The sequence below is a fragment of the Natrix helvetica genome, assembly GCF_964273705.1.
Source record: "Natrix helvetica genome assembly, chromosome: 4".
Taxonomy (NCBI): domain Eukaryota; kingdom Metazoa; phylum Chordata; class Lepidosauria; order Squamata; family Natricidae; genus Natrix; species Natrix helvetica.
In genome coordinates, this window is record NC_138550.1 from 22,406,776 (window position 1) to 22,434,001 (window position 27,226).

The 27,226-nt window shown below is 40.9% G+C and overlaps 1 protein-coding gene across 1 annotated transcript in view; it reads right to left on the reverse strand.

Annotated features, from left to right (window-relative positions):
* Positions 1–938: 938 nt before the first annotated feature.
* The window catches only part of ATP8A2 (ATPase phospholipid transporting 8A2), a 517,851-nt gene continuing 491,563 nt past the window's right edge, over positions 939–27,226 (reverse strand). Inside the window, exons 34-36 of the mRNA XM_081952690.1 lie at positions 23,147–23,251; positions 8,694–8,785; positions 939–2,578 (exon numbers count right to left, since the gene is read on the reverse strand). Of these exons, the coding sequence (XP_081808816.1) occupies positions 2,481–2,578; positions 8,694–8,785; positions 23,147–23,251 (295 nt within the window). The 3' untranslated portion in view covers positions 939–2,480. The remainder of the gene's footprint in view (positions 2,579–8,693; positions 8,786–23,146; positions 23,252–27,226) is intronic.

A 27,226-nucleotide genomic window follows, 5' to 3' on the forward strand; every position in this document is an offset into this window, starting at 1 on the left:
ATGTCTCTGTTATATGTTTGTTTTGTCCATATTTATTTCATATGTTTCATTGTACGCCGCCCCGAGTCCTTCGGGAGAGGGTGCGGCTAAGAAATAAATAATAATAATAATAATAATAATAATAATAATAATAATAATAATAATAATAATAATAATTATTATTATTATTATTATTATTATTATTATTATTATTATTATTATTATGTCCTTTTTGTGAACCTGTGAACAGTATTGTTTACTGCAGTGTTTCTCAAACTTGGCAACTTTAAGTCCACAGGACTTAAAGTCGCCAAGTTTGAGAAACACTGGTTTACTGGCATGCTAACTAGGCATGTCAACTTATTTTTCTGGTAGGATTTTTTTTGGGGGGGGGGATGTTAACAATGCACGACAGGTAGAATTATTAGCAAACAGAAGCTCCTTTACTAAAAGTGCTACCTTCTCTTTAACAGAATTATCTTTGCAGCACAGAAAGCCCTGCCAGAAGACGTAGGCGACCCAAGCAATTTTGCAATACAATCTGGATGTATTTGTACAACCAATCCTCAAAGGACATTGTTCCCTGAAGTGGCCATGCCATGACCTTGAGGCTGATTTTAAGAAAAATAAACAACCACCACTAACTGAAATTTCCCTCTGCTTGTTGCAATACTTTCCACAACCATAGAAAACATTTAAACATTCTTATGCCATTTCTCCAAGTGATGAATAGAAACAGAGATGCTTAGGTTACTACAGGTTAGGTCTTCATTTATTTCACTGAGATATTTTCTTAAGGGAGGAGGTTACTTTTTCACTGTGTGTTTATTCAAAAGATCTTGTTTAGTGGTGGGCTGCACATTTTTAAACAACTGGTTCTCTGCTCTAATGACTGGTGGGGTGGGCGTGGCTGGGTGGGGTGTCATGTGACTGACTGGGCATGGCCAACTCTATGTCACTTGTGTGTGTGGTACCTGTATGGGACAGGCAGGGTTGGGGAGGGAATCCAGGGGTTTCCGGTGGGGGATGGGTGGGAGGAAAGAAAGATCCAACCTGTGTGTGTGTGTGTGTGTGTGTGTGTGTGAGTCTGAGTCAGGCTCACCCGGCTTCTCTTCCTCTCACAACCAGCTTTTTGGGGCCATTTTCAGGTCATTTTTCAAGCCATTTTCAGGCTGCTTTTCTGGCTGAATTTGGCCAGTAAAACTGCCTGAAAACAACACAAAAATGGCCTGGTTTGGGGGCATTTTCAGACCGATTTTACAGCCAAAATTGGCTTGAAAACCAGCCTGAAAATGGCCTGAAAAATGGCCAAAACCAGGGAAAAAAACAGCCCAAAAATCTGTTGGGGGTGGGGCCAGCTAGTGGTCCGGTTTGCAAGTTCATGCAGAATCGGAACATCTGGTTTGGGCGAACCAGTCCGAACTGGCAGCAGTCCACCTCTGATCTTGTTACACCGTAGCAAAAACTTTTGGGTCCCCTGTAGTACTTTCCTGATTTTTCCAACTTTTCTTCAGGTCCAGTTAGTCCAATATGGAGTCTTATACCGTCTCTCAAAAGCTCTAATGAGTTTCACAAGCAGAAGATGTTAAGGCACCAGCTTGTCTCTGCACTTGTGCGCTGGAGTATTTTAAGTCATGAGCCACAGTGGGGACAAAACGTTTTAAATTGTTTAACTGAACTTTAAAGCTAGATACTTTCTTTGTCTCTTCATCAGAACAAAAAGATATTTTTCCCCTTCCATTTCATACCAGACCAGATCTATCGCAGGACTTCATAAAAAGCTGTAATTGTGAGATGCAGGCCTGCCATTCAAATGACTTGGGCGATAGATAGTGTTGCAGCAGAGTAAATTATTGTGGATGTCTGTGTGCGGTTTGCGTAAACAAGCTAAGAATTCTGTAAAGTATTTTGTGTAGTGCTGATCCATTCCAAGGCAAGCTGTCGATGATTGTTCTGGGGCCTTATTTCTTTCCTCTCCCCTTCCCCCCCCCCCCCGGGTTATATTGGCTTCTCTTTCTTTGCCTGTCTCTGTAAACATCCCAGTCAAATAGACAGTGAGTATTATAAAGGCTTCATACATGCAGGTAAGTCTGGGCATGGCAAAATGGGAAGCCAGAATTCAGCAAAGGTAGATCGCAACGGGCCTTATCACCTTTTTTGGTTTTCTCTGCAAAACTAGAAAATGCCTTTTGCCCTGCCTTTTGAAAAATGGCAATAGAAACAAAATGTTTTCAGCATCACAGCAGAGCCAAGGTGTTTCATAAACCATGTAAACCAAAAGAACAGCTGGCTTCCGGCAAGGACTGCTCCCCACCCCCCCACCCCACCCCAAAGTGTGTTCAAGGCCTGGAAGCAGCATAGAGAACAAACTTGTTGGCTAAGGCCACAGTAAAAAGTTTTCCGGTGTTTACGTTGCTGCCTTACTCAAGGGTGTATCCACAGTGGACACATTGATCCACATCTCTTTCCTCCAGCCACCAATCGCGGGGAAGAAGTCCGTGTTATTCGACTCCGGCTCTCTGCTTTGTAGTGTCGTAGGATCGAACAACTTGAGACTGAGAAACGACCCCGTGCTCCTCTTGAGAAAAAGCGTAACCATCTGGAAGGAGAAGAGGAAAGAGCCGAAAAAGAGATTTGGAGTCAGAGAAAGGTTACAGTTTGTTTCTTTAACAATGAAAATAATAAATAATAATAATAATAATTTATTAGATTTCTAGACCGCCCCCTCTCCCCAGAGGGACTCAGGGTGGTGTACAGGAATAAATTTAAAAAACCATACAAACAATCGTATACATAGCTAAAAATCAAATTAAACAACCCCTGTACGAATTTATAAAAATTAAAAACAGACCATAAAACCAATCATAAAAATTTAGAAATAAAACTGAGGTGGGAAAGGTGGAATTAGGCCAAGCTGGCTAGCTGGAACAGGTGGGTTTTAAGTTTCTGACGGAAGGAGCGGAGATCCGTAGTCCGTAGTCATTCTAATGTCGGGGGGAAGTTCATTCCAGAGGGTCGGGCCCACCACAGAGAAGGCCCTTCCCCTAGGCGTCGCCCGCTGGCACAGCCTAGTGGATGGCACCCGGAGGAGTCCCTCTCTGTGTGAGCGAATCGGCCGAAGGGATGTATGGGGCAGGATACGATCCCGCAAATAACTAGGTCCTGCGCCTTAAAGATGATGGTCAACACCTTGAAACGCACCCGAAAAGCCACAGGCTGATGAGAAGAGGAGGAGTGTACAATGGATGCAATATGAGAGACGATCAGAGAGACGATCAGAAGCAGGTAAAACCAGTTCAGCCCGCACAGCTACAGTCTTTTTTCCTTATGTTCTTTCAGGGTAATAATGGATAATGCACAACACCAAGGGACCATTACAAGGATGGGCGGCTGGGGGTTTGCAAGGGTTCAGGAGAACCTCTAGCTAAGATTCTGTGCAGTTCGGAGAACCCCCAAATCCCACTACTGGATGGCCCCGCCCATCCCACCCCGCCCCTCCTAGGAGTCCCCAGGCGGCCCGTTTTGGATGCAGGGAGGCTCAGGTAGGCCTACCGGAAGTTTGGGAAGAAGTTCCAGAGGGCCTACGGAGCCTGGGAGGCCATTTTCACCCTCCTGGAAGTTCGAGGAAAGCCTCCGGAACCCAGGGAGGCCCAAAATGCCCTCCCCTGCTGTGGTGCAGGAGGCAAACTAGGCCACTTCCACCATGGCCATGCCCACCCAGCAACTGGGCAGAGAACCCCTTGCTAAAATTTTTGAAGCCCACCCCTGGGCCATTATCCCAGCCCTAGATCTCCCTCCTGTCCCTTCATTAAGTAGAACAAAAGTCAGGAACACTGACAGATTAAACTCGTCTTCTTCCAAACTCAACATCTTATGTTCTTACCCAATCCCCGTTTGTGACCCAAGGGAGAAATATTGGGAGAACTGAACCAAATCCAGAGCGTGGTATCTCAAACATAACTGCTGTTCAGGGAGCGCTAATAACGAACACGATTCCACATCCATTATTTTCAGAGTGAACATGAGTCACATACCAATGCCTACGGTAGTTTTCAAGTACTGTGTGAGAAAGGTTTAGAGAAGTGTTTCTCAATCTTGGGAACTTTTAAGATGTGTGGCGTTCTGGCTGGCTGGGGAATTCCGGGAGTTGAAGTCCACACATCTTAACGTTGCCAAGGTTAAGAAACACTACTTTGGAGAGAGCTGGGCCTGCTACCATCTTTTCATTTAAAAATTAACTCTTTAGGTACTTCCCTATGAGGATTCAGCACCATCATTTGAGAGCAGAGCAAAATCTTTTTCCTGCTTCTTCTGCAGTTTATCTTAATCTGCACTACTGTAGCAATTTTTTTAAATTACTCAGACTCAATGAAGTTTGTCCCCTAAACATCCCAGCCGGGAAAACCTTTAGTTTTCCCATTACAGGAACTAATATAATTTTTTCTCCATATAACTATACAATGCTACACAACATAGAGAGATGTGGTATATGCATTTGTGTCAGCAATTGATTTATATGCCTTTTGCATTAAGTAGGGACAAAAGGATCTTTTGTTAATCCAAGATAGGTCCCAAAGGGGCAGAGCATAACTTTTGCTCCTTATTTATAGCATACTGGCTGGTATGAACAAAGAATGAACAATGGGGCAATCAAGGAGTGAAAATGATGTCGATGGGCAAATACTCTTTTTCACACTTATCCTGATTGGTAAATTTTTATTTTGTTTTATTTTGTTGTAATTTCTTTTCCTTTCTTCTTCTGTTCCCCTCTTACTGTATAACCAGTTTTTAGGCCTTTCCCCACTTGTAATAATACAGAGCAAAAGCACATCCTGGTAACATTTTTATTCTACCATCACCCAATGATATTGTATTAATCTTGTCTTCATCTCATACATGAAACAAACCTGCCAACTGTAATTTAGTGATATTAAAGTAGGCTCTTCTGCCTTAAGTTGACACATTCCAAAGGTGGGTTAAGAAGTTAGAGGAAAGTCAATTGATCGCAATGACTTGAAGTGAAGACCATACAAGCAATGGATGCCATAAAGGTTTTGCTGCAAAGATGCATGGACAGTACTTCAACTGAACAGGGGACAAATATCCTTCGAAACCAATCTCGGCTGAAAGCACACACACAGTCCTCAACTTACAACCATTTGTTTAGTGACCATTTGAAATTGCAATGGTGCTAAAAAAAAGCGATGGGTCCTTGCACTTATGACCATCACAGCATCCCCACAGCCACATGATCAAAATTCTGGTACTTGGCAACTAGTGTGTATTTATGACAGCTGCGGCGCCCCAGATTACTACTTGTGACTTTCCTAGGTGGCTTCCAACAAACAAAGTTAATGGGAAAAGTCAGATTCACTAGCAACTGTGATTCACAACTGTGGTGATTTGGTTAATTATTGCAGCAACAGAGGTTGTAAAATTGGACATAACTCAATTGCAGTACGCGCGGCAGAGACCCAAAGACCAGCTGGCTGGCAGGAGGCGCATGCACAGTACAGGTGGGCTGGGGTGAAGGCTGGGGAGTGGCATACGTGCCACAGATTTGCCATCACCGATCTAGCTCTTCACCCAGCCTTTGTCAAAGGTAAATGAAATCCCCTTCTAGGGAGTGTGGGTCTGTTTCTTGATGTTGTCCAGTTTTTGCCATCTTTTGTTCCCTGTTTTTACTGATGTATTTTTAAATTATTTTTTCCCCATGTTCTCTTACTTATTATCCAGAGTTGCTGGGAATCCAGTATTACACGAATTGATTGTTGTTGTTGTTGTTGTTGTTGTTGTTGTTGTTATTGTTGTTGTTGTTGTTGTTGTTATTATTATTATTATTATTATTATTATTATTATTATTATTATTATTATTATTATTATTATGCAACCTCCAGGATACAGCATCCCTCTTTTCTGTCTTCAGCTTACAAGTCTCCCTGAAACTATCTTCCTTTCGAAAAAATATTCCTTTACCCTACAGAGTCTTTGCATACCCCTTTATCATACAACCAATCTTTTCCACCTGATGGCCATCTCTGGCCTTTGTCATCATTCCAGGGATGTCCTTCAAAATGGCAGCCATGGGAAGAAGAGCGTGCTTAGTCACAAAATGGCTGCACTGGCAGGTATGGCCAAGCACAAAATATCAATTTACCAGAAGACAAACTAGTCAGGATATTCTGAAACCCTCTACCACTCTAGCTTATTTTTGTCTGTTTTCTGAATAGGTTTTTAATCTTACTTTTTTTTTAATGAAAGCCCTCCGGCCATTCCTCTCCTTCCCACCACTCTTTTTTTATTTTTTTATTTTCCAAGAATGTCAGTAGGTCTTCACAGACCCCAAAAGATTGTTAGGAATCAAAACAATAGTGAAAACTGGTGTTCCCCTGAATATTAGCTTCCTGCTTAATTCTTTTTAATTACAAGATTCCTTGCAGGAGATTCTCTGCAGAGCATAGAACTGAGTAGGTGGCAAAATATCTCTTTGTGAACATAATTGCCTATAGAAACTAGATAGCCCATCTCCAATATAATACAAATTTGTTTTAATTTAAGCTATTGTGGGTTAAAAGGAATCTACTGTTTATTTCTACCCCTTTCTTAGTGCTTTGTACTATAACATTATTTGACAAGGGATAACCGATACTGGATCAGTATCAAACATTTTTTTTTAAATAAAGGGCTTTAAAACTACAATGAAAGTTTATGGTCATGAGAAAAACAGACTTATGATTGCAATTATTCTGAACCTGAACTGGCTCCTTTAACAATTCTTCATGATTAGTACTTATGAGGGATGAGCTAACAGAATTGAATGGATGCCCTCTTCTTTCTCCTTTCTTTGTCTCAGCAACCTGGTAAATGTTATGGGACGACTTTGGCAACTTTGTAGAGAATATATATCAGCACGAGGTCTTTCTCTGCTGCTCTTCCATGTACTTTCAGAAGAACCAAAAAGATGAGAGTACAAACCATCAGCGATTTATTTACATGTGTGTAAACAGCATCTGTAAGTAACTTCTGAATTGGAATTCCATATGTAGGATGGGCAGAAATGCAAGAATACAAAAAGCCTTATAGGGCAAGTTGTGTAACATGTGTAGAGACCTTTTCATCTTCTTCTCATCCTGATTCTAATTCCTCATTTGTAGTTAAAGGCAGCAGGGTAGTTTTTAAAGGCCAGGGCAAATTGAGCACAGCAATGGAGCTGCGATCCCCAGGTGTCAACGCTGCCCAGTAATTGTCCTCTGAAGCAGCTCCCTCGTTTTTCCAAATGCTAGGATCAGGTCCAGCTCCAGCAATTATAATCCAGGAATGGTTTACTGAATGATTCTGCAGCAGGGCAAATATTTTATATCACATACCACCATTGAGGGAGCTTGTGGGCCAAACCACAGCAGATTAAGACTCAATACAAATCCAGTGGGAGAATTTGAATTCTCCCACTGGATTTAAATCCAGGGGTGGGCTTGCATGGGTTTGGGCGATCCTCTAGCTAAAGATCTGCCCAATTCAGCAAACCCACAGATCCCAACCCTGGCTGCCCCTGCCCACACTGCCCCTCCCACCCCCAGGAGTTGTCACATGGCCATTTGGGATGCTAGGTAAGTACAGGGCCCTTGTGGAGATTCGGAGAGGGCAAAAAACAGGCCTCCTGGAAGTTTTGGAAGGCTGGAAACGGGCACATTTCCAGCCTCCGGAGGCCGGGAGAGTTGTTTTCTCCTTCCCGGAGGCTCACAGAAAGCCTCCAGAGCCTGGGGAGGGTGAACCCCCACCCCCGCCATGGTAAAAGAGGCTAATTGCTAGTGGGACTCTTGCCCTCTTTCAATCCATCACTAGTCAGTTACTTTTTCTCAATATATGTAACCTTTATAAGAACTACATGGGAAAAGATTATTGTATAGGGTCTTGCGATTCCTGAAGGAGAACAAGGCAATAACTGATGGAAGAATGGCAATTAAATGCATCAGAATTCATACAATGAGCTCTGCAACACTTTATTTAAAAAACTTTCCAAAGCCCATGCATTTAACACTAACTCTTCCCTAAGGGCAAATAGGAACTTAAATCTCAAGGAGAAATAACTCTGTGGTTGTTTTCTGAGTTTTTCCAATAGCCATGGGTCCTCAGCCAACCTAAGTAATATAATGGGGACAGTTGTATATTGGGGAAAAATAAAAAAGATGCATATTAATTAATGCTAAGGAAATTATAGTTAATACCTGAATTATTATGCAATGAGAATGCCAGTTTGAAAAAAAATTACTGCCCATATCTGAAAATTGTAAAAAAGAAAAAGTGTAATTCTGAAATACAAAGGCTTCATTTAAAACCTCTTCAGATGTGTTAGTCTTCACTAGCAATAGCTTACAAATGCAATCATAGTTTAAAGAAATAGTTTCATTCTGATATGTTTCTCCTAATAAAGAGATTCTGGAGAGAGTGGGCCATGGAAAATAAAAATATTTTGCAATCACTGAAGTCTACGTAAAACTTTGGAAAACACAGACACTGATTTCAGTTCCAATTGTATGTTATTTTTTGGTCTAATCTTTGTTTTGCAAAGTTACACAAAGTATTGTACATAAAGTGCAATGTATTGCTTGTCTGTACTTTATTTCTACAGAGGCTTTACATGCAAGCTCAAGCCGGACTTTTACTGCTGTGGTATTTTCAGAACTGAGACCTTCTACATGTGGTATAATACTTACGGGACACTCCTTGCTGGACAGAATGAGCACGGAAGAGGCATGGAGGGGTCTTTCTGCCCAGCCTCTTTAACAAATGGTCACGTTCATTCATGCTGCAAGACAAAAGGTCAAGTCAAGTCAACCTCCAGCGGTAGATTATGAAGAACTCCCTTCAAAAAAATGGAATCCATTGTGACAGAGTAGAACTTCTTGTCTCCATTCTTCTAATACATTTTTAGAATAAACAAGAACTTAATGAATTTCAATGTCCTCTCAGTATGTGGGCATACAGATTTAGTGTTTCAGATTAACAGTAAGGTTCCAGAAGAGTGCGTTGCATGCTTTTGGCCATCTGCTATGGTGTCACGGCTACGACAAAGGGAAAGGGCAACCCAAAGTAATATAAAACATATTAATATATCTGTTATACTTGTATTTGGTCCTGATCAGATCTACTCATCTTGAATATAGTGATGATGATGACGACGCTGATTCAGGAGTGGGCTTCAAAAATTTCACCAACGGGTTCTCCGCCTGGTTGCTGGGTGGGTGTGGCCATGGTGGGTGTGGCCTCCTGCACCACGGTGGGGCCCCGTGGCTCTGGAGGCTTTCCTTGAGCCTCTGGGAGGGGGAAAACTGCCTTCCCCGGGCTCCAGAGGCTGGAAATGGAACTTCAGGAAGCCCGTTTCCCCCACTCCCCAGCCTCTACGTGAGTCCTGCACTTACCTCACATCCAAAACAGGCCAAGTGGAGAGTCCTGGGAGGGGTGGGGTAGGTGGGGCGTGGCCAGTCAGGGGTTGGATTTGAAGTTCTCTGAACTGGCCATAATGTTAGCTACGGGTTTTCCCGTAGCAACCCACCCCTGTGCTGATTACAAGAAATGGGGTTTTTGTTTCCACTTCATGTATGGGCACATTCAGTCAGATCAAACACAAATGCTAACTCATTGAGTAGGAATAGTAAGATATGTTTATAGGTGTGGCGCTTACAGTGTACATGCAAGTTGAAACCACACTGATCAAAGAAAAGCTACATTTTTATGCTTCTTAACAAAAGCAGCAATTCTGAGCTGGAAAGAAAACTTGCAAAGGATTCTGCTGAATTCAGAGACACTTTGGAAAATGAAACAAGGAAGATATACTCCAGAGGTCTGTCTGAAAATATGCCCATAGGGGGAAAAATAGGTCCCAAAAGATTAGGGTTCCCGTGAGAAAAATGTTTTCTTTAATACATATTATGGGTCATGTGGGGAAAAGTTTCTTCAGTATCTCACTGTATTAAAACCTGTGATCACCAAGTGAAGTTTGATAGTGGGAGAGTCAATGTAGACAGAAAAAAAACTTATTGACTGTCAATGTAATTGTTTTGGGACAGTTATAGAAGATGTAATGGTAGATACCATTCTGGATGGTTTTAAAAGGACATTGACACATTCATTGAGAGTGACAAAACTAGTGTTTGTATCCATTTCGTAAATCCTATGGGAAACAGGATGCAGGATTAATCCAACTTTGGTCAAATACAGGATAACTCTGCTCTTCTGTTTCCTTCTTAATTCAAATATATAATTTTCTTTCTCCATTAAACTAACAATAAACACAATAGAGAAGTACTCTAAACAATTCATGTCAGGAAAATGGTCCGGGCTAAATCTATAGCATTTTTTTCCCAGTAGAAAAACCAACAAATTCATTAATAGGTCCACAGTATATTATGTAAACTGTATCTGCAGTTTTCTCACAAATAAGAAAGAACATAAGCCCAGAAACCTGCATAAAGCATGGAAGAATAAATATGACTTGCAGGAGCGCAGTATAAAACAGCATTTAAAGTCCCCTTCTTGCCACTAAATCAGTCACCAAATTATACAACAGTGTATTCCTGTGCAGCTATACAAGTGTCTTCCCCTTGGACATCATGGAAAATGGTGAATAATGGACATCTTGTGGACAATGATTCATAAAGCCTTACTGAACGGATACGCAATTCCAGTTAAATCTCAAAAAAATGACACCAAAGTCACTTGATCCATCATAAGTCTTCAAGATAACTTCTAGTCAGGGTAAAGGTAAAGGTTCCCCGCACATGCTTGCTAGTTATTTCTGGCTCTAAGGGGCAGTGCTTATCTCTGTTTCTAAGCCGAAGAGCCAGCGCTGTCCGAAGATGTCTCCATGGACATGTGGCCGGCATGACTAAATGGCGAAGGCGCATGGAGCGCTGTTACCTTCCCACCAAAGTGGTCCCTATTTTTCTACTTGCATTTTTTATGTGCTTTCGAACTGTCAGGTTGGCCGAAGCTGGGACAAGTAATGGGAGCTCACTCCATTACGCAGCGCTAGGGATTCGAACCACTGAACTGCCGACCTTCTGATCAACAAGCTCAGCGTCTTAATCACTGAGCCACTCTTAACTTCTAGTACATGTTGCTATTTTTTTCCACATGACAAACCTCAACCCCAAAATTAGTTTTTACATAAAGAAGAGAACAGAATTATAGGATTTCTTAAAAAAAAAATCAGGAGCGTCAAAGAGCTTTAAAACAATCTGAAAAACACCTTCCTTGTCTACAAAATATTTCTGAAAATTGCCTTTGTCTGTGTGGATATTAGGCAGCATTTAGCTTTTATCAGATTTTTTAAAAATTGTAAAAAAAAATAATCTTGAAGAATGTCATAGCACACCACTTCGGTATTGCTGGCCAGAAAACTACATGGACATGTTCTGATAATCCACTAAGAAATAAATCTGGCTCAAGGAAATGCTTATCTTTGTTTCTATAGCTTATGAAATATAATGGAGTCCCAAAGAGGCAAAAAGAGATTTCACGTTCAATGATTTTCTATGCCCAGATGATGAATCCTTTCAATCTCATCAAGGAAAGAGAGTGGTGTAGGAATAATAATTCCAGAGCATCACCCAAGTTCCCAATTAACCGCTGTAAAAGATTTTTTGTTTTGTTTTATAAACCCATTCCTTTCCTTCCCCCAAAGCCAAGGATCCCTATGCCTGGGCAAGCAACATCTGTCTTGACACATTCAGAGGAAGAGCATCAAAACAAACAGAATAATTCAATCCTGACCACAGGGTCCCACTGTCTATTTGTTGGAGTAATTAAAAAAAGATGAGATTCACCACCAATTAACCTACCAAGTGCTAATTAGTGTTAATGAGGATTCAAGGCACTTGCCGTAGCTTGACCCAGAATATCCTCCAGGGTTCACTAATTGGCTGATGATAAAAATGGGGCAAAAAGTCTTAAGGTGGATAGATGCAGAAGGATGGATGGGCGGACGGACAGACAAACAAACAGGCAGGCAGACACATATACTATTATAGAAACTGCAGACCTCCATCCGTTCAGGTCTTAAAAACATTCCTGCCTGATTCTTCTCCATCACTTTTCTACCACAAAAACAAGAACCACAATTTTGCAGAGCAATGCTAGCTGGGTATTTGTAGATAACTTTAAAAAACTGAGGTCACTTATAAAGTACAGAAGACTTCTCTTAGGCAAACCTTATCCAAAATGAGCAGGATCACTGCTGATTTCTTATGTGGCTAATTGCTTCTTTCTTATTCTTTTTAGCAGGAGCTGCTTGCAAGTAAATGTGTTTTGAATTTCAGAAGCTGGAGGAAAGAAATGGGCCAGCAGCCGCCTGGGGACCTTAACTCAGAAAAAGATAGAGATATTCACTATTAAGCCAAAAAGAAAAGGGAAATGTTGGGATAGGCAGGAAAAAATTCCTTTGTAAAGCATTTGTTTTTAAGGACTGCTATGCCATGAAATAATTGATATTCTCTACTAAATACACAGATTGTTCATTGAAATGAGCATATGCTCATTTCAACATGCATGGCATTGTCCCTCCAGTTCTTTTTAACAATTGTTTTATCTTTATTACCTCTCTCTAGCCATCAAGGGAGAATATCTATGTCATCATTAGGAGCCAAAAATGATGGCATGAAACCAATTGGCCGTCTGCACACATATGCTCATTATGGACACAGATATTTATGGCATGTATACACATGCAATGACTTCCTTCTGAATGTCAAGTAATCAATAACACCTACCGATCTCTACTAAAAAGGGTGTTTTTCTATTTTCAGTGCAAGTTATATACATATACAGCAGGGGTGTCCAAACTTGGGAACTTTAAGACTTGTGGACTTCAACTCCCAGAATTCCCCAGCCAGCCATGCTTAAAGTCTTAAAGTTCCCAAGTTTGGACACCCCTGATATACAGGAATGCAACCTTGGTTGGCACAGGGAGACAGGGTTTCATTTTTGTTCATAGTTAATAACTTATTGCGGCAGGAAGTAAAGTTTTCCAATACAAATTTAGGAAACGAATATAGAGATGGCACTTCATATTCTCACAACCGTCTATTTAAAAAAACACTTTTAAAAATAGTTGCCTCCAGGGAAAATCCATGGGTTTGGTGGCTTGCTTAATTACCTCCAACTGTTATTAGTACCTGCTGTTTAAGGAGTGTTTTCATTTAAATACCAGGATGAAGTGCGTGTCAACTTTTCTTTTGTGAAGTTGCCAGATCTTTAAAGTAAACAAAAGAAAATCTACCTCTGGATTAGATCGAGGACCCTGGCTTAATAGTAATGAGATGGAACTATTTGTAAGTCCCTTGTTTTAATACCAGGCCCTGTTTATTCCATTTATTCAACTGTAAAGGACCAATGTAAATTTAGGCTAATGTTTGATCATAACTGAGTTATAAAAAGTTGGCTTTTCCAACAAGCTGGCCTGGCCTGAACAAAATAAAATAAATGATTGATTTAATTGTTAATTTTAATCTAATTTTTAAAATGTTATTGTTAATATTAATTGAGTTTGTTTTTTGGATACTCTATCTAATTTCCTTTTTAACTTTTGTAATATGTGTGGTTTTTTTTTAATGTTGTACGCCGCCCTGAGTCCTTTGGGAGAAGGGCAGCATAAAAATCCGATAAACAAACAAACAAACAAATATGCTCAGAAGCAGGTTGGTTTAAAGCAGTATTTCTCAATCTTGGCAAGTTTAAGCTGTGTGAGAAACATTAGCCTAAATTTACATTGGTCCTTTACAGTTGAATAAATGGAATAAACAGGGCCCAGTATAAAACAAGGGACTTACAAATAGCTCTTATGTGGATGTACATTTTAATTTACTGGCTAGAGCAGCGATGGCTAACCTTTTTGTCATCGCAGGCCGAAAATGCGCATGCACCCCACGGCCCCTGCACAAGTGCACGGGACCCCCGTGTTCCCCCCACCCCCGTGCATGCGTGCGTGATCCCCACGCCCCATTTTGGGCCTAATAGGCCTCCCTGCAGCCTCCTGGGACCAAAAATGGACCATGGGAGGGGAAAGTGCCATCCCCAAGCTCTGCGTCCCCACGCATGTGCATGCAACCCCCCTGCTTCACCATGCGTGCATGTGCGTGTCTCCTGCACGCACTACACCCCCACACGTGTGGCAGAGACCCGGAAATCAGATGTCCAGTGGGAGGCGTGCGCGCATGCACAGTGGACTAAGCTGGGGCAATGGCTCGCGTGCCTGCAGAGAGGGCTCTGCGTGCACCTGTGGCACAGGTGCCATAGGTTTGCCATCACGGGGCTTGAGTCTGGGTTTCCTTTCCTCCTTGAGCTAAGACTATTGTACTGAGGATATTTGTATCACTAGGAAGCCACTTAGAGTACCAAAGTATGTCAGCAGGGATATCTACATGGGAGGAGGGGTAGAGGTTTCTCTTTTAGGGACTAGATAGGTACTGATACTCCCGTATCCTGTTGAAATAAAGAGAAGAAGCTGGTCATACCCCTCTTTGTATCAAATTAGAAATAATGAGAAATGCAAAAAGGAAAAAACAACAACAACCCAGACACAACTTTGTTTCTTGTCAGTCAGGTTCAGTCTAGAGACTAAAAGGATCTCAGGCTTTGAATCATGAATGAGGAAAGATCTGGTTTGTTACGCCTGATTAAAATCAAAGTGGCAGCTAGAGTAGCTGAACCTTTTGGCTGTGAAGTTAAATGTTGTTTCAGCCAGAGAAAGTAACTGAAATTTAGAGCAACTGTGGTGCCTCCTCCCCCCCCCCACAATTCTTTCCTTATCAGTTGCAGTTTGGAACATTCCACTTTTCCTTCATCATGGAGTTTAAGTACATGGAATAGTCCCATGTTCTCCTACACAGCCTTTATCAAATTCAGATCTACTGAGCTTCATTAAAACATCTGCAACGGATCACAGGTAATTATTTTAGCCTTGAGAACCCAAAGTGGTCCAGAAAAGGATTCAAAGATTGCCTATGTACATATCCTCTCCATTCAAATATAATTCAGATTACAAAGGTAAAAGGTTCCCCTCGCACATATGTGCTAGTTGTTCCCGACTCTAGGGGGCAGTGCTCATCTCCATTTCAAAGCTGAAGGCCCACCCCTCCTGAAGATGTCTCCGTGGTCATGTGGCATGCATGACTAACTGCTGAAGACTCACGGAACGCTGTTACCTTCCCATCAAAGGTGGTTCCTATTTTTCTACTTGTATTTTTACATGCTTTAGAACTGCTAGGTTGGCAGAAGCTGGGACAAATAACGGCAGCTCACTCCATTACAAGGCACTAGGGATTTGAACCGCTGAACTGCCGACCTTCTGATCGACAAGTTCAGCATCTTAGTCCCTGAGCCACTGCGTCCCCCTTCAGATGACTGAAACACAAAATCACCTGTGAAGGAGAGGGAACAGGTTAAGCATCTTCACTTCCAACAGTCATTAGTTCCTTTTGCCAAATGTTCATGAAAAACGAGGCACATCCATTTCTCCTTTGTTTTCATACCCTCTCTCCCATTACTGCCACTGAGGCAGTTGCTGATGCTGTAATACAGCCCTTAATATGACTGTTCAGAGACCCTGAGATTGTTGGCAGCTACTTTGAACTCTGGGTAACTGTATCACCTGAATACAGCGTATCATCACTCATAAAACGGGCTCCTTACTTAACCAAGATCTGTAGAGCCAGAGAAATCATTTTTTTTTGCAAATGTTCCAAGAAGGTCCTCATAGGTCAGTTTAGCAGTTGCAGAAGTGGCCATCTGGTCAGGACAAAAGTTGGAGAGAAAACCAAGATTAGATGACAAAAGAGGACTCTGCATTTAGTCTATGGTTTTCTCAAGTTTGCTTTAAAGTATGCAGTGAACAGGCAGTGTTTGAGATATTTTCAGGGGCAATATTATGAGGGTTGTCCTGTAATGTATTGCCTGGTTCATTTGCATAGCAAAAAGAGTCTCCCAGCGAACTGTTTTGCCCTCATTATTTCTCTTTGATCATATACTATTCTCACAATGGTTGCTGTGATGACCATGATTTCCACATGCTACTCAGTGATGTATATTGTAATTCCTATCAATGGGAGTGATTTTAAAATCACAGAACGTGTTTTTCCCTCACTTTCCCTTTTGATCTCAAGTTGAAATGGGCAAGAGGAATTGCTAAGCAAGAAAATCCATAGGTGTTTTTTTAAGGCTGTTTTTTTGTAAAAAAACACATGCTTACACAGCTGCCTTAACTCTGCATAACTTTTATAATCTTTATTTTTAAATTTACATTCCTGCATTATTTATTTAGTTATTAGCTTTCTAGACCACCACAATCACACAACTCTTGGCAGTGTAAAGAAAGCATAATTATAAACATAGAAATAAAACATGCAGGGTATAATATATATAATACATTAAAACCAATAACTTAATCAGAGCAATAAAAACACTATCATCTTCCCAAGTAATTAAAAAAAAACTTTAGAAAAGCTCCATCTCAAGTTGTTTACAGAGGACTAACAATGCTGAAGCTAATTTCATGTTTAGGGGAATGGTGCTCTCTGACTCTTTCAGTTGTGTTTTGAGTTAATTCCAGGTAATGGGAAATTATGAGCAATTTTTTCTAAGATGTTCTTTTTATTGAGCAGGTCATTTCTAAACATGGCTGGAGAGTTGCTTAAATAAAACATCTGTATAGATTTCCACAATAACTACTGATCTTGTATTTAAAATTATATACTGTGCCATAGTGAGGTATTATGATCTTGAATCTTATCACCACACATTCATCTTTAAAACATGATAACATGATTTGGTGGCACCAGAACAGCCAATTTAAGTCTACCTCAGAAAATCAATCAAACTAATCCTGTAACTCTCAGTATTTCTACTGACATTTCTACTTTCAGAAATATCTAATAGCAGGCATTGAAGTACCAAAGACTCCTCTTTGGTACTGACGTCTGCAGTGTAACAGAGTTTTCCACACTGAAAGTCAGAATCCTATTGATTTAGATCTAAAACATATGAAGAACGGTTGCAGGAACTGGGTATGTTTAGCTTAAGAGAAAGAAGGACTAGGGGAGACATGATAGCATTATTCCAATATCTCAGGGGTTGCCACAAAGAAGAGGGAGTCAAACTATTCTCCAAAGCACCTGAGGGTAGAACAAGAAGCAATGGGTGGAAACTAATCAAGGAGAGAAGCAACTTAGAACTGAGGAGAAATTTCCTGACAGTTAGAACAATTCATCAGTGGAACAGAAGTTGCCTCCAGAAGTTGTAAATGCCCCAACACTGGAAGTCTTTAAGAAGATGTTGGATAGCCATCTATCTGAAACGGTATAGGGTTTCCTGCCTAGGAAGGGGGTTGGACTAGAAGACCTCCAAGGTCTCTTCCAACTCTACTATTGTATTGTAGATGGGATTGTGGCACTGCAAGTTATTTCTATAGATCTTTGAATGTTCCGTGCACCTTTGTCATTTAGTCATGCTGGCCACATGACCACGGAGATGTCTTTGGAAAGAACAAGCTCTTCAGCTTGGAAATGGAGATGAGTACCACTCCCTAGAGCTATGGAGATGAGTACCACTCCCTAGAGCTATGCTGGCTGGGGGATTCTGGGAGTTGAAGTCCACAGGACTTAAAGTCGCCAAGTTTGAGAAACACTGCCCTAGAGCCTGAAACGATAGCATGCATGTGTGGGGGAAAACTTTACCTATATTTTAAGAAAAGAAAAAGCATGGAACTAGAAAACCAGGTCTTGATGATAAGTCTCTTTATAATCCAGATTTTGGGGCATGGGGATGGGAAGAGATCTCTTGGCATATTCTGCAAGAATGACTCCCAGTAGAAAAGGCATTTATATACTGAAGAAATTGGGAGGACATGTACAACCACAAATGCCGAAACTCAATTTTTGATAAGTAAATCAATTGTCATTTCATGTAACTTGTCTTACTTTACAGAGAACAGTTGAAGGGTTGTTAAATGGATAAATCTTTATTTGAAGGCTGTAGAATCTAAAGCCAGATTAAAGATCTCCAAGACCGAGTGGCTGTGGATGCCGGCACCTCGGTTCAGCCAGCTGACACCATCGCTGGCCATAGGGGGCGAACAACTGTCCCCTGTGGAACGGGCGCGCAATTTGGGCGTCCTCCTTGATGCCCGGCTGTCAATGGAGGACCATGTGGCAGCCGTGGCAAGGGGGGCGTTCCACCAGGTTCGCCTGGTGCGCCAATTGCGCCCCCTACTGGACCGGAGTGCCCTGCGCACGGTCACTCATGCGCTGGTGACGTCTCGCCTGGACTACTGCAATGCCCTCTACATGGGGCTTCCCTTGGGACGCATCCGGAGACTGCAGCTAGTTCAGAACGCAGCCGCGCGGGTTATCATAGGGAGTACACGATACTCCCACGTAACACCCCTCCTGCGCGAGCTGCACTGGCTACCTGTGGCCTTTCGGGTGCGTTTCAAGGTATTGATTACCATCTTTAAAGCGCTCCATGGCATAGGACCTAGTTATCTGCAGGATCGCATCCTACCACACACGTCCCTACGACCAATCCGCTCACACAGGGAGGGACTCCTCCTGGTGCCGTCCGCTAGGCAATGCCAGCGGGCGACACCTAGGAGTAGGTCCTTCTCTGTGATGGGCCCAACCCTCTGGAATGACCTCCCCCCCGACATCCGAACTACCACCGACCTCCGCTCCTTCCGTCAAAAATTAAAGACTCACCTGTTTCAATCAGCTGGCCTGGCACTCTCTTAGTTTTGTCTCCCGGGGATATATTTTAATTGGGTTTGGGTATTTTAATTGGGGATGTTTTTTAGGGTTTCTATAGTATATTTATTTCTTGTACAGTCTTATCTCCTCCATCCAAATGTTTAGTATTTAATTGTTTTATATTATTGTATTTTATCTGCATTTTATTTGACTGTACACCGCCCCGAGTCCCTTTTTGGGAGAGGGGGCGGTTTAGAAATCCAAGAAATAAATAAATAAAATAAATAAAATCCCACACTCACAATGGGGACAAGGACTTTGAAGCAGCCCACCAACAGGTAATCCCTGGAGGACAAACAGAGCAAGGTGACCAACTACTCCCCAAATCTTAGCCTTTCCCATCATGGCAAAATATTACATTATTGTATTTCAATCTAAATTACAGCCATTCGTTCTAAAATTACAAGAAGATTATTATATACCTATAAACAACATAATGTTACACTTTTGACATTTTAAAGTTTCCTAGGGTTTGGGCCATAATTAGATACACCTTCTTGGATGATTTCATGCTAAATCAAAACAGTGTAATTACCAGCAGGGGCCTCAAACAGAGGTGAGTGAAAAGAATGGAAATAACATCTTTTTTTTTAAAAAAAAATATCCCAATCTATCCTTAGATTGCACTATTAGAAAATTCCCAGTGTACTGCTTTTCCAAATGCCTGATTTCTGAAAGACAAGCAGGTGTGAAAGAACCAGGACACAAACAAGGGAAAAGAGAGAGAGAGGGAGGGAGGGGGAGAGAGAGAGAGAGAGAGAGAGAGAGAGAGAGAATGGTTCTCAGAAGGCACTCAAGAGGCCTCATCAAAAGCATGACACATCAACTTCAGGCAGGCTGAGATACTCCACCATTATCTAGTTTGCAGATGGACCACCCAGGAAACCTGGGTGCAATTAAAAAGGAGAAAAAACAAATGCAGAGTGGAGGAAGAGAGGAGGGGGAGTCCTTGGGGGGAGAGAGGAATGGGCCAAAGGGCTGGCAGGGATTCCTTATATTGTCTGCCTACTGAGAATGAGGGGAGCCAATTAAAAAAAAAAGGAATTCAGAGGAACGAGATTGGAAAGGGAACACAATAAAACAAATGGCCAAGAAAGCACACTGTCTTGGAAAGGAGCAGAACACGGCAGTGTAATTTATAGAATGCCAAAACAGTAAGTCAACAAGACCAGAGGAAAGCCAATCGCACCCACAGACATGTTTATGCACAACGTTGAACACATTTCCAGATGCACACACAACCATCCAGGTGAAGATGATCAGAGTGTTTGATAAACTATGATGAGGATCCCCAAAGAGCACGTAGAACAGCTGGAACCGAAAATGCAGGTCTGTTTTTAAACAGCTGGAATAGAGGAAGCAAAGAGACCTCAAATTAGTCTTCTACTCCTTTTCTTTAACAGCTGATCATCGGAAGGATTTCAGCCTTTTTAAAAAAAAAATAGGCGTCATCTGCATCACATCAGAAGAAGGATTAGAGACTGGAACCAAATACACAAAGCTGCTGTCTTAGATCCTGACTTCTGTTTTTGAAGTATAACGGGGCTATGTTTAGAACAAAATAAATTCTTACAAGTCGTAACTGCAGCTACCTATAATCAACGTGATTGCAAAAATCAATCAATCATGTCCTAATGTTTATGGGATAAATCCACCGGTTAAAAAGTATACAAAGTGTCCAGAAACACAAAGAAGCATTTCAGGATTAAAAAAAAAGAGAGAAAGAAGTTTATTCTTTTAATTTAGAAATGATTGCCTAGGCGAACTTTCTTCAACGGGTGGAGGAGGGGAGGAGGGTTATTTCTGATGTGTTAAACAGGCTGTATATAATAATAGGAACTCTATTCCAATTTATAACTAGAGATCATCGGGTTGGGGAAGGCAGATCTAGCCAAGTACATAAATCTACTCCACACATCTTATGACATGAACTCTATTTCACAAAACCTTACGGCTTTTAATAAAGCCTGTAAATTTGAAAAGGTGACACCAGACTCGTTTTGGCTATTTTAGGACTGTGGCTCTTTTCCAACAACAACATCAATCTAAGCAATTCAGTGACATTACACACAATTGAGTAAAAAACAACAACAACCCAACACAACCTAGATCTTGGACTCTTTTATTTATTTTAGCAAAAGTCCTGTAATTTCACAGAGCTATTGAACGAAATGGAATTATAGATTTTATTTGTCCACCTGCTTCAACAGCAGTCACGATGGGGCAATTACTTTACCAGAAATACATGAGCTTTGCCCAACACTGATCCTTGCAACCTTGTGAGGCTGAAATTTCTCTCCGAAGCCTCCTTCTACTTGCATTGGTATTTGAGAGAGTCTGTTAAAATCATGCTTAATTATTGTGAAAGTTCCTCCACACATCACACAGAGCCATATTGTTTGGAGAACACAAGTATGAGTTACAAAACCTTTCTGAACTTGTGACATTTTCCCATTTGCTGAAGCACAATTGCCTTATAAAAAGGGCGAACTGAAACCCTCTGAAGCTCAAAGAAAGGGTTGTAGGGAGGGGGGGGGGCTGGACAAAACTCTCTTCAATGTCTTTCACATCAGATAAAAAAAAAGATCCCCACATAGCATATGCATTAGCTCTAGTTTCTAGAGGATCAAGTGACAATTCAAAGCACTTAAGTTATCATCCAAAGGAGAACTCTGTTAATAGTTTAAAAGTGAAATTTGTACATGCTGAAAGATAGCATAAGCTGAACCTATCACGGTCTGAAGTATGGAAATACATTCTTGTACTACTGAAAAGGACACTGGTATGCTTGAATAATATGTTGGACAAGCCTACATTCTGTTGGGTAATATCTGAAACCATCAATGGGGCAAAATAAATAAATTTATTTTAATATATTCAGAGATTATTTTGAATTCAAAACTTTTGAATGTCAACTAAAGTCAACTAAACTTATGACTTTTGTTTCAGTAACAGCCACTCTTGTCTCTAAACTGTTTTTTACTAAGTTTGAAAAGCAATTTGTGCTGATATATATATATTTATTTTATTAAAAATAAAAATATGGTATTCTGCCTGGATGGTCTTCTGTAATGAGCCAAAGGACAGAAAGGGGGAGTAGTGAGCTCCCTCCCATATTTGGGCATACCAGGGGTTGTAACACAAATACATACATACATACATACATACATGTGTGTGTGTGTGTAAAAGCGAAATACCGCTCACGTAGTATCATAAAATCTTCAGAACCATAAAGCCTACAAACTTGAAATTTGGCACGTATGTTCCTCTTACCTTCTAGGTGACCGCTAAGAAAGGATTTTTTTGAAATGACCATCAGATCATTAGTGTTTCTTATATTATTATTAACATTCTCTGATGTTAAGGAGTTAGACGTTCCACATTCCCTTCTCACCTGAAAAGAACTTTGTTCCAACTGCCACTTAGGCATGGGTGTGGCCAGTGTGTCACTTATCTGGCCTGTGGGCTGGCAGTTAGACATTCCACTCCCACTCCCCCTCCCCACCTAAAAAACACTCTGATACTAAGGAGTTAGACTGAGGGAAAGCAGGGGATAAGATAGGAGAAGCCTGTGTGGGCCAAGCCTCAGGGATAGAAGGGAATAGGAAAGGATTAATAGGGCTAGTCTGAGGAAGAGAAGGGGGATAGGAGAGGAGAGGTTTCTGTGGGGCAAGCGTGAGGGAGAGAAGGGGAGAGGAGAGGCCGATTGTAAGTACTCATTAATTTTCAAGCTGTAAGTATTGATTTATCAAACCCGATCACATAGTTTCATAGCGGAGCATGAGTATCCAGCTAGTCTCTGAATAAGATTAAAATAGCTTTTCAGATCCTGGAGATTTTGAATGAGTGTTGATACTTTCCTATCCATAAATTAGAGATCAAATACTAATGCAAAGTTCTCCATTATCCAGTAATAAAGTCTCTAGCTTACTTCAATAAATCTGATTCATTTTAAGTGGGGTGGTAGCAGTAAAACGTTCTGAAAAGATAGATCTGCTCTTCTTTATCCCTGATTTTTAATATGGTCTTAATATATTTTTATTCAGAACCACAACATAACGAGCCAAACCAACTTTTTTTCTAAAAAAGAAGCAAGTTGAAATAAAACTTCATTGGCAGCACATCTAACAAAAATATTACAAGCTATCATGCAAAAAACTACACAGGGAGCCTTGCATTTGGCCTCCTGTATCAACAGATAAGGGATGGAGCAGTGAAAGATGGAAGCTTTTTGGAAAAAAAAATGTAAATGAATAACATTGCTCTTCGGAAGGTAACCATTACATTGCAATGCATGGCAAAAATAATGAAGAGGCAGAAGGAGGGAAAAAATGGATCTGGCATGCTTCCAGTTAAGATGGAATTGATCCCACCTCTTTCCATTGCTATCACGCAGCATAGATTTCCTCAGCTCTTTGGATTTAGATTCCAACTCTTGAACCTGCTCCAGCAAAGTTTTACGGTAAGTATGCTTGGCCCTGCATCGTAGGAGAAAGACACAAAACAAAGAAACTAACACATCAACTTTCATTGACTACATGAGAGTCAGATTTCCTGTTCAAGGTCAGGCAGCAGGAATGGCTAGGCTGGCCAGTGGGTTGTGCGTTGTCTTGGATCTTTCAGACGATGCTAAGCACAACTGAATTTCAGCCAAAAAAGAGCAATATCTTTTCAAGAATACATATGTGGTTGAGTTAGCCTTGAGCGTTGGAGCTATAAGTGTACAGAAATATAAGAAATATTCATACAAATAAAATACTAATCTGTTCCATTCTTTATGTGGTCTATTCTAATACACAAAAAGTAATTTCTAAAATCCAATAATTTTTAGAAGCACACTTAAAGAAAGTTGAGGTTTTTTAATTCATTTTAAATGTCCTATTGGATGAATGCATTGTCATGGCTCATGAAGATAACCCTCAAAGTTCAAAGTTGGAACTTGAAGGATGCCATCTCTGCTACAATGTATTTGACACATAGAGTCTCCTGGGAGATGGAAATCTTGAGCTATGTATTGCTTTAAAAATGACATCCAGCACCTTAAATTACACCCAGAAGTCAACTGGCAACTAGTACAGTTCTTATAGTTTAATTTTTCTCCATGGAAACTGCAAAGTACTCTTAAATTCCATGAGCCATTACATTGAGGATCAACTGAACTTTCTGGATGATCTTCAAGGGTGGACCCACATAGAGTGCCATAGGCCAAATGAGGCATGGCCCAAGGCATGAGTAGCACTTCTTGGTCCCGAAATTGCTACTATTGAAGTAATGTATAGGAATTGTGCAGAAACCTTCTAACCACCTGCTCCATAAGAGCGATGAGCCCAGGATGAGCTACAAGTTGTGAAATAGTTTAATTTGAAAGAACACAACACTATCCAGAATCAAAGAAGAGCTATCACTGCTCTCAGCTCTCAAATCACAACCACTCCATCTTGCTGAGATCGAGTCTGTTCCTCCACAGAGAAATCCACTCGATCCCTGGAATGGCATCTCAACAGCATCATTTGGTTTAGATGGCCAGAATGTACACCAAAATATTATCCACATACAATTGATATTATATGCCATGCTGGCAGATAATCCCTTCCATTGGTTTATGTAACTGTTAAGTGGAAGTGAGAAAATAGAGCCCTGGGGTATGTCATAATGTAGGGTTGTAGAGTTCAAAAACCCAACTCACTGACTAAAGCTGTATCCAGGGGAAGGAGGACAACCACCGCAAAATAATGCCTTCACCCAGAGGTGATCAAAAGAGACACAATGATTGAATTTGTAGATCAAGTAGGATAGGACGGCTGCACTCCCCATTCAAGTTCCTCTGCTTGTCATCCAAAAGAGTGATTAGGGACTCCAATCTTGAATACGGACTGAAATGCATTGCAATCTTATTGATGATATGTGCAGGACTGATATAAGTAGGAAAAATAGAGGAACATCTATTACTCTTTTCTCCCCTCTCTCCAATTGATTTACTGATGAAAGGCCCTGGATTTCAACAGCCCTATTATTCAATTTGAAATAAAACCATAGTATGATATTATCTATGTGCTCTGCTTCTCAGCTCTTTAGATAATATATAGTTTGCTGTTACATAGGACAGTCTGGAATTATGAAGCTGAATGAATATCATATTATCCAGGCAATTAAACAGTTTTAGAAATCTCAAATGCATACTTTTGAGAATCAAATTTAGTAATATTTGCTCCAGTTAGAATGATGGTGTGCCACCAGATACATCAGTGAGAAATTTGTTCAAATTAGTGGTTGACTAAATTAAGCATATAATGGGCACAAATCATTCTCACACACATCCACAGACACAGGCATATGCAGACACATACTATATACTCAGATAATATATCTACAGTGAAAAATCTAGAAATCCGCTGGAGGATAGCAAGACAGTCTCTGTACTTCCTTGTTTTCATTTACTTGTTCTCAGTGTTTTGGAGCCCAGATATAGTAGTAGAAGAGAGAGGGAGATGGAGTGAGAAAGAGAGAGAGATCTTGATATTCCACTTCATTTTCTCACATTTAATTGAATGGTTTCCTTTTATTTTGAGGGTAACAAGAAAAAATAATATATTTTTGCAGCGGCTGCAAAACCTACTTTAGATATTGATACTATCATGGATGTAACTGATGGAATAGGTCACGGGTGTCAAACTTGCGCCGTCACAGGCCGTATCACAAAGTTACCCCCCTTTGTGGAGCTGGGGTGGGTGTGGCCTGCATGTGACGCATCTGTCCCACAGACCGCCAGTTTGACACCCCTAGAATAGGTTATCGAAATATTTTACAGTATAAAAGCAATGCAATACAGTCTCACCCATACAACGCATATTTTTTTAACACGGTTAGTGAAATATGACTGAAACGTTGCCAGTGAAATATGATTATTCTTTTTCTTTATATTTTCAAAAACTTAATATCATCTTAATACAGATGAGAGGGAAAAGATGGTGTTTATGTGTTTCTTCTTTGGTAGATATTTTGTTCAGAACATTTTTCTAACCATTTTTTTAGGACCCCCCCCCTGCAGATATACTTGATATAATTGACACGCCAGAGAGATTTGCACCTTTAAAAATTAAATTGCAAAGAAATCTCTTCCAGTTTGTTTGTTTGTTTAAAAATTATTTTTAAAAAGCCTATCAGAATGAGCTTTTGCAATCAGCTTCTTCCTTTGTTCCAAAGGTGCTTTTTCAAGATGCAACTGGACTTTCTTGTTTTGCTTTGAAGACGTTTTGCATCCCATCTGAGAAGCTCTGGCTGGATGGTGGGGAATGGAATGATTGAGGCCATCGACTCAAAAAAAAAAAAATGCAAATGACTAGCTGTCTGCAAAAAGTATAAATCCTTCCATTCCCCACCATTCAGTTAGAGCTGAAGAAGCTTCTTGGATGAGAAGCGAAACACCTTCAAAGAAAAACAAGAAAGTCCAGTTGCCTCTTGAAAAAAAGCATATTTGGGACAACTATGACCTGGATGACTGAGAATCTCCATGGACATTTAGCTTCTCCTTTCTTCAGCACTTCCTGCAATGGACAGAAAAACGTACACGATTGCATGACCATTCAATAAATGTAAAAAGGTCTCTAATTTGCAAGCCCTATTATAGGTACTGGGTTATTTAAAAGTTAAAAGAAGATGAAATACACTTCTTATCCACCTTCTGCTTTTTAGGTAGTTAAAAGCACACCAATCTTCTAATGCAGATTTTGTTTTCCTATAGAACAGGGGTGTCAAACTCAATTTCATTGAGGACTGCATCAGGGCTGTGTTTGACCTCAGGGGGCTGGGGGGTAGACGTGGTCAACGTGACGTCACTCATGACGGGGGTGCCTGTGGTAGCCTGAGAATTCTGCCAGCGAAAAACGGGCTCCTGAGCTCCGGTTTTGTCTGTGACGGCTTCCTGCAACCCTCTGCCAGCATAAATGGTGCTCAGGAGGGTCACCCGCAGCCCTAGCGAACTCCATTTTTGGTTGTGATGGCCTCCCGGAATCCTCTGCCAGTGAAAACAGAGCTCAGGAGGGCTACACACATCCCTCACAAGCTCCATTGTCACTGGCAGAGGCACCATGGGCCAGGCCTTTGCTGTTTCCAGGGCAGATCCATGGGCCAGATCTAAGTACCCCGCAAGCCAGATCTGGTCCCCAGGCCTTGAGTTTGATGCCCCTGCTATAGAAGAATAATGTTAGTTGGGCTTTCTCCTGTTACATGATACCAAGTTACATGATATGAATTCATTTATTTCCATCAGAACACATTGCAGAATTATTTTTAATCCGCAGTAACTATTGAAAATAGCTAAGTCTTCAAGACCTGAAGAAGATCACAAAAAGTTGTCTTCTTCCCGATAACATTTTGCTCCCTTTTCCATTTTCTTCATAAAGAATGAAACATAGCAGAGGGCTCTAAAATTAGTTCCATACTCAATCAATAAA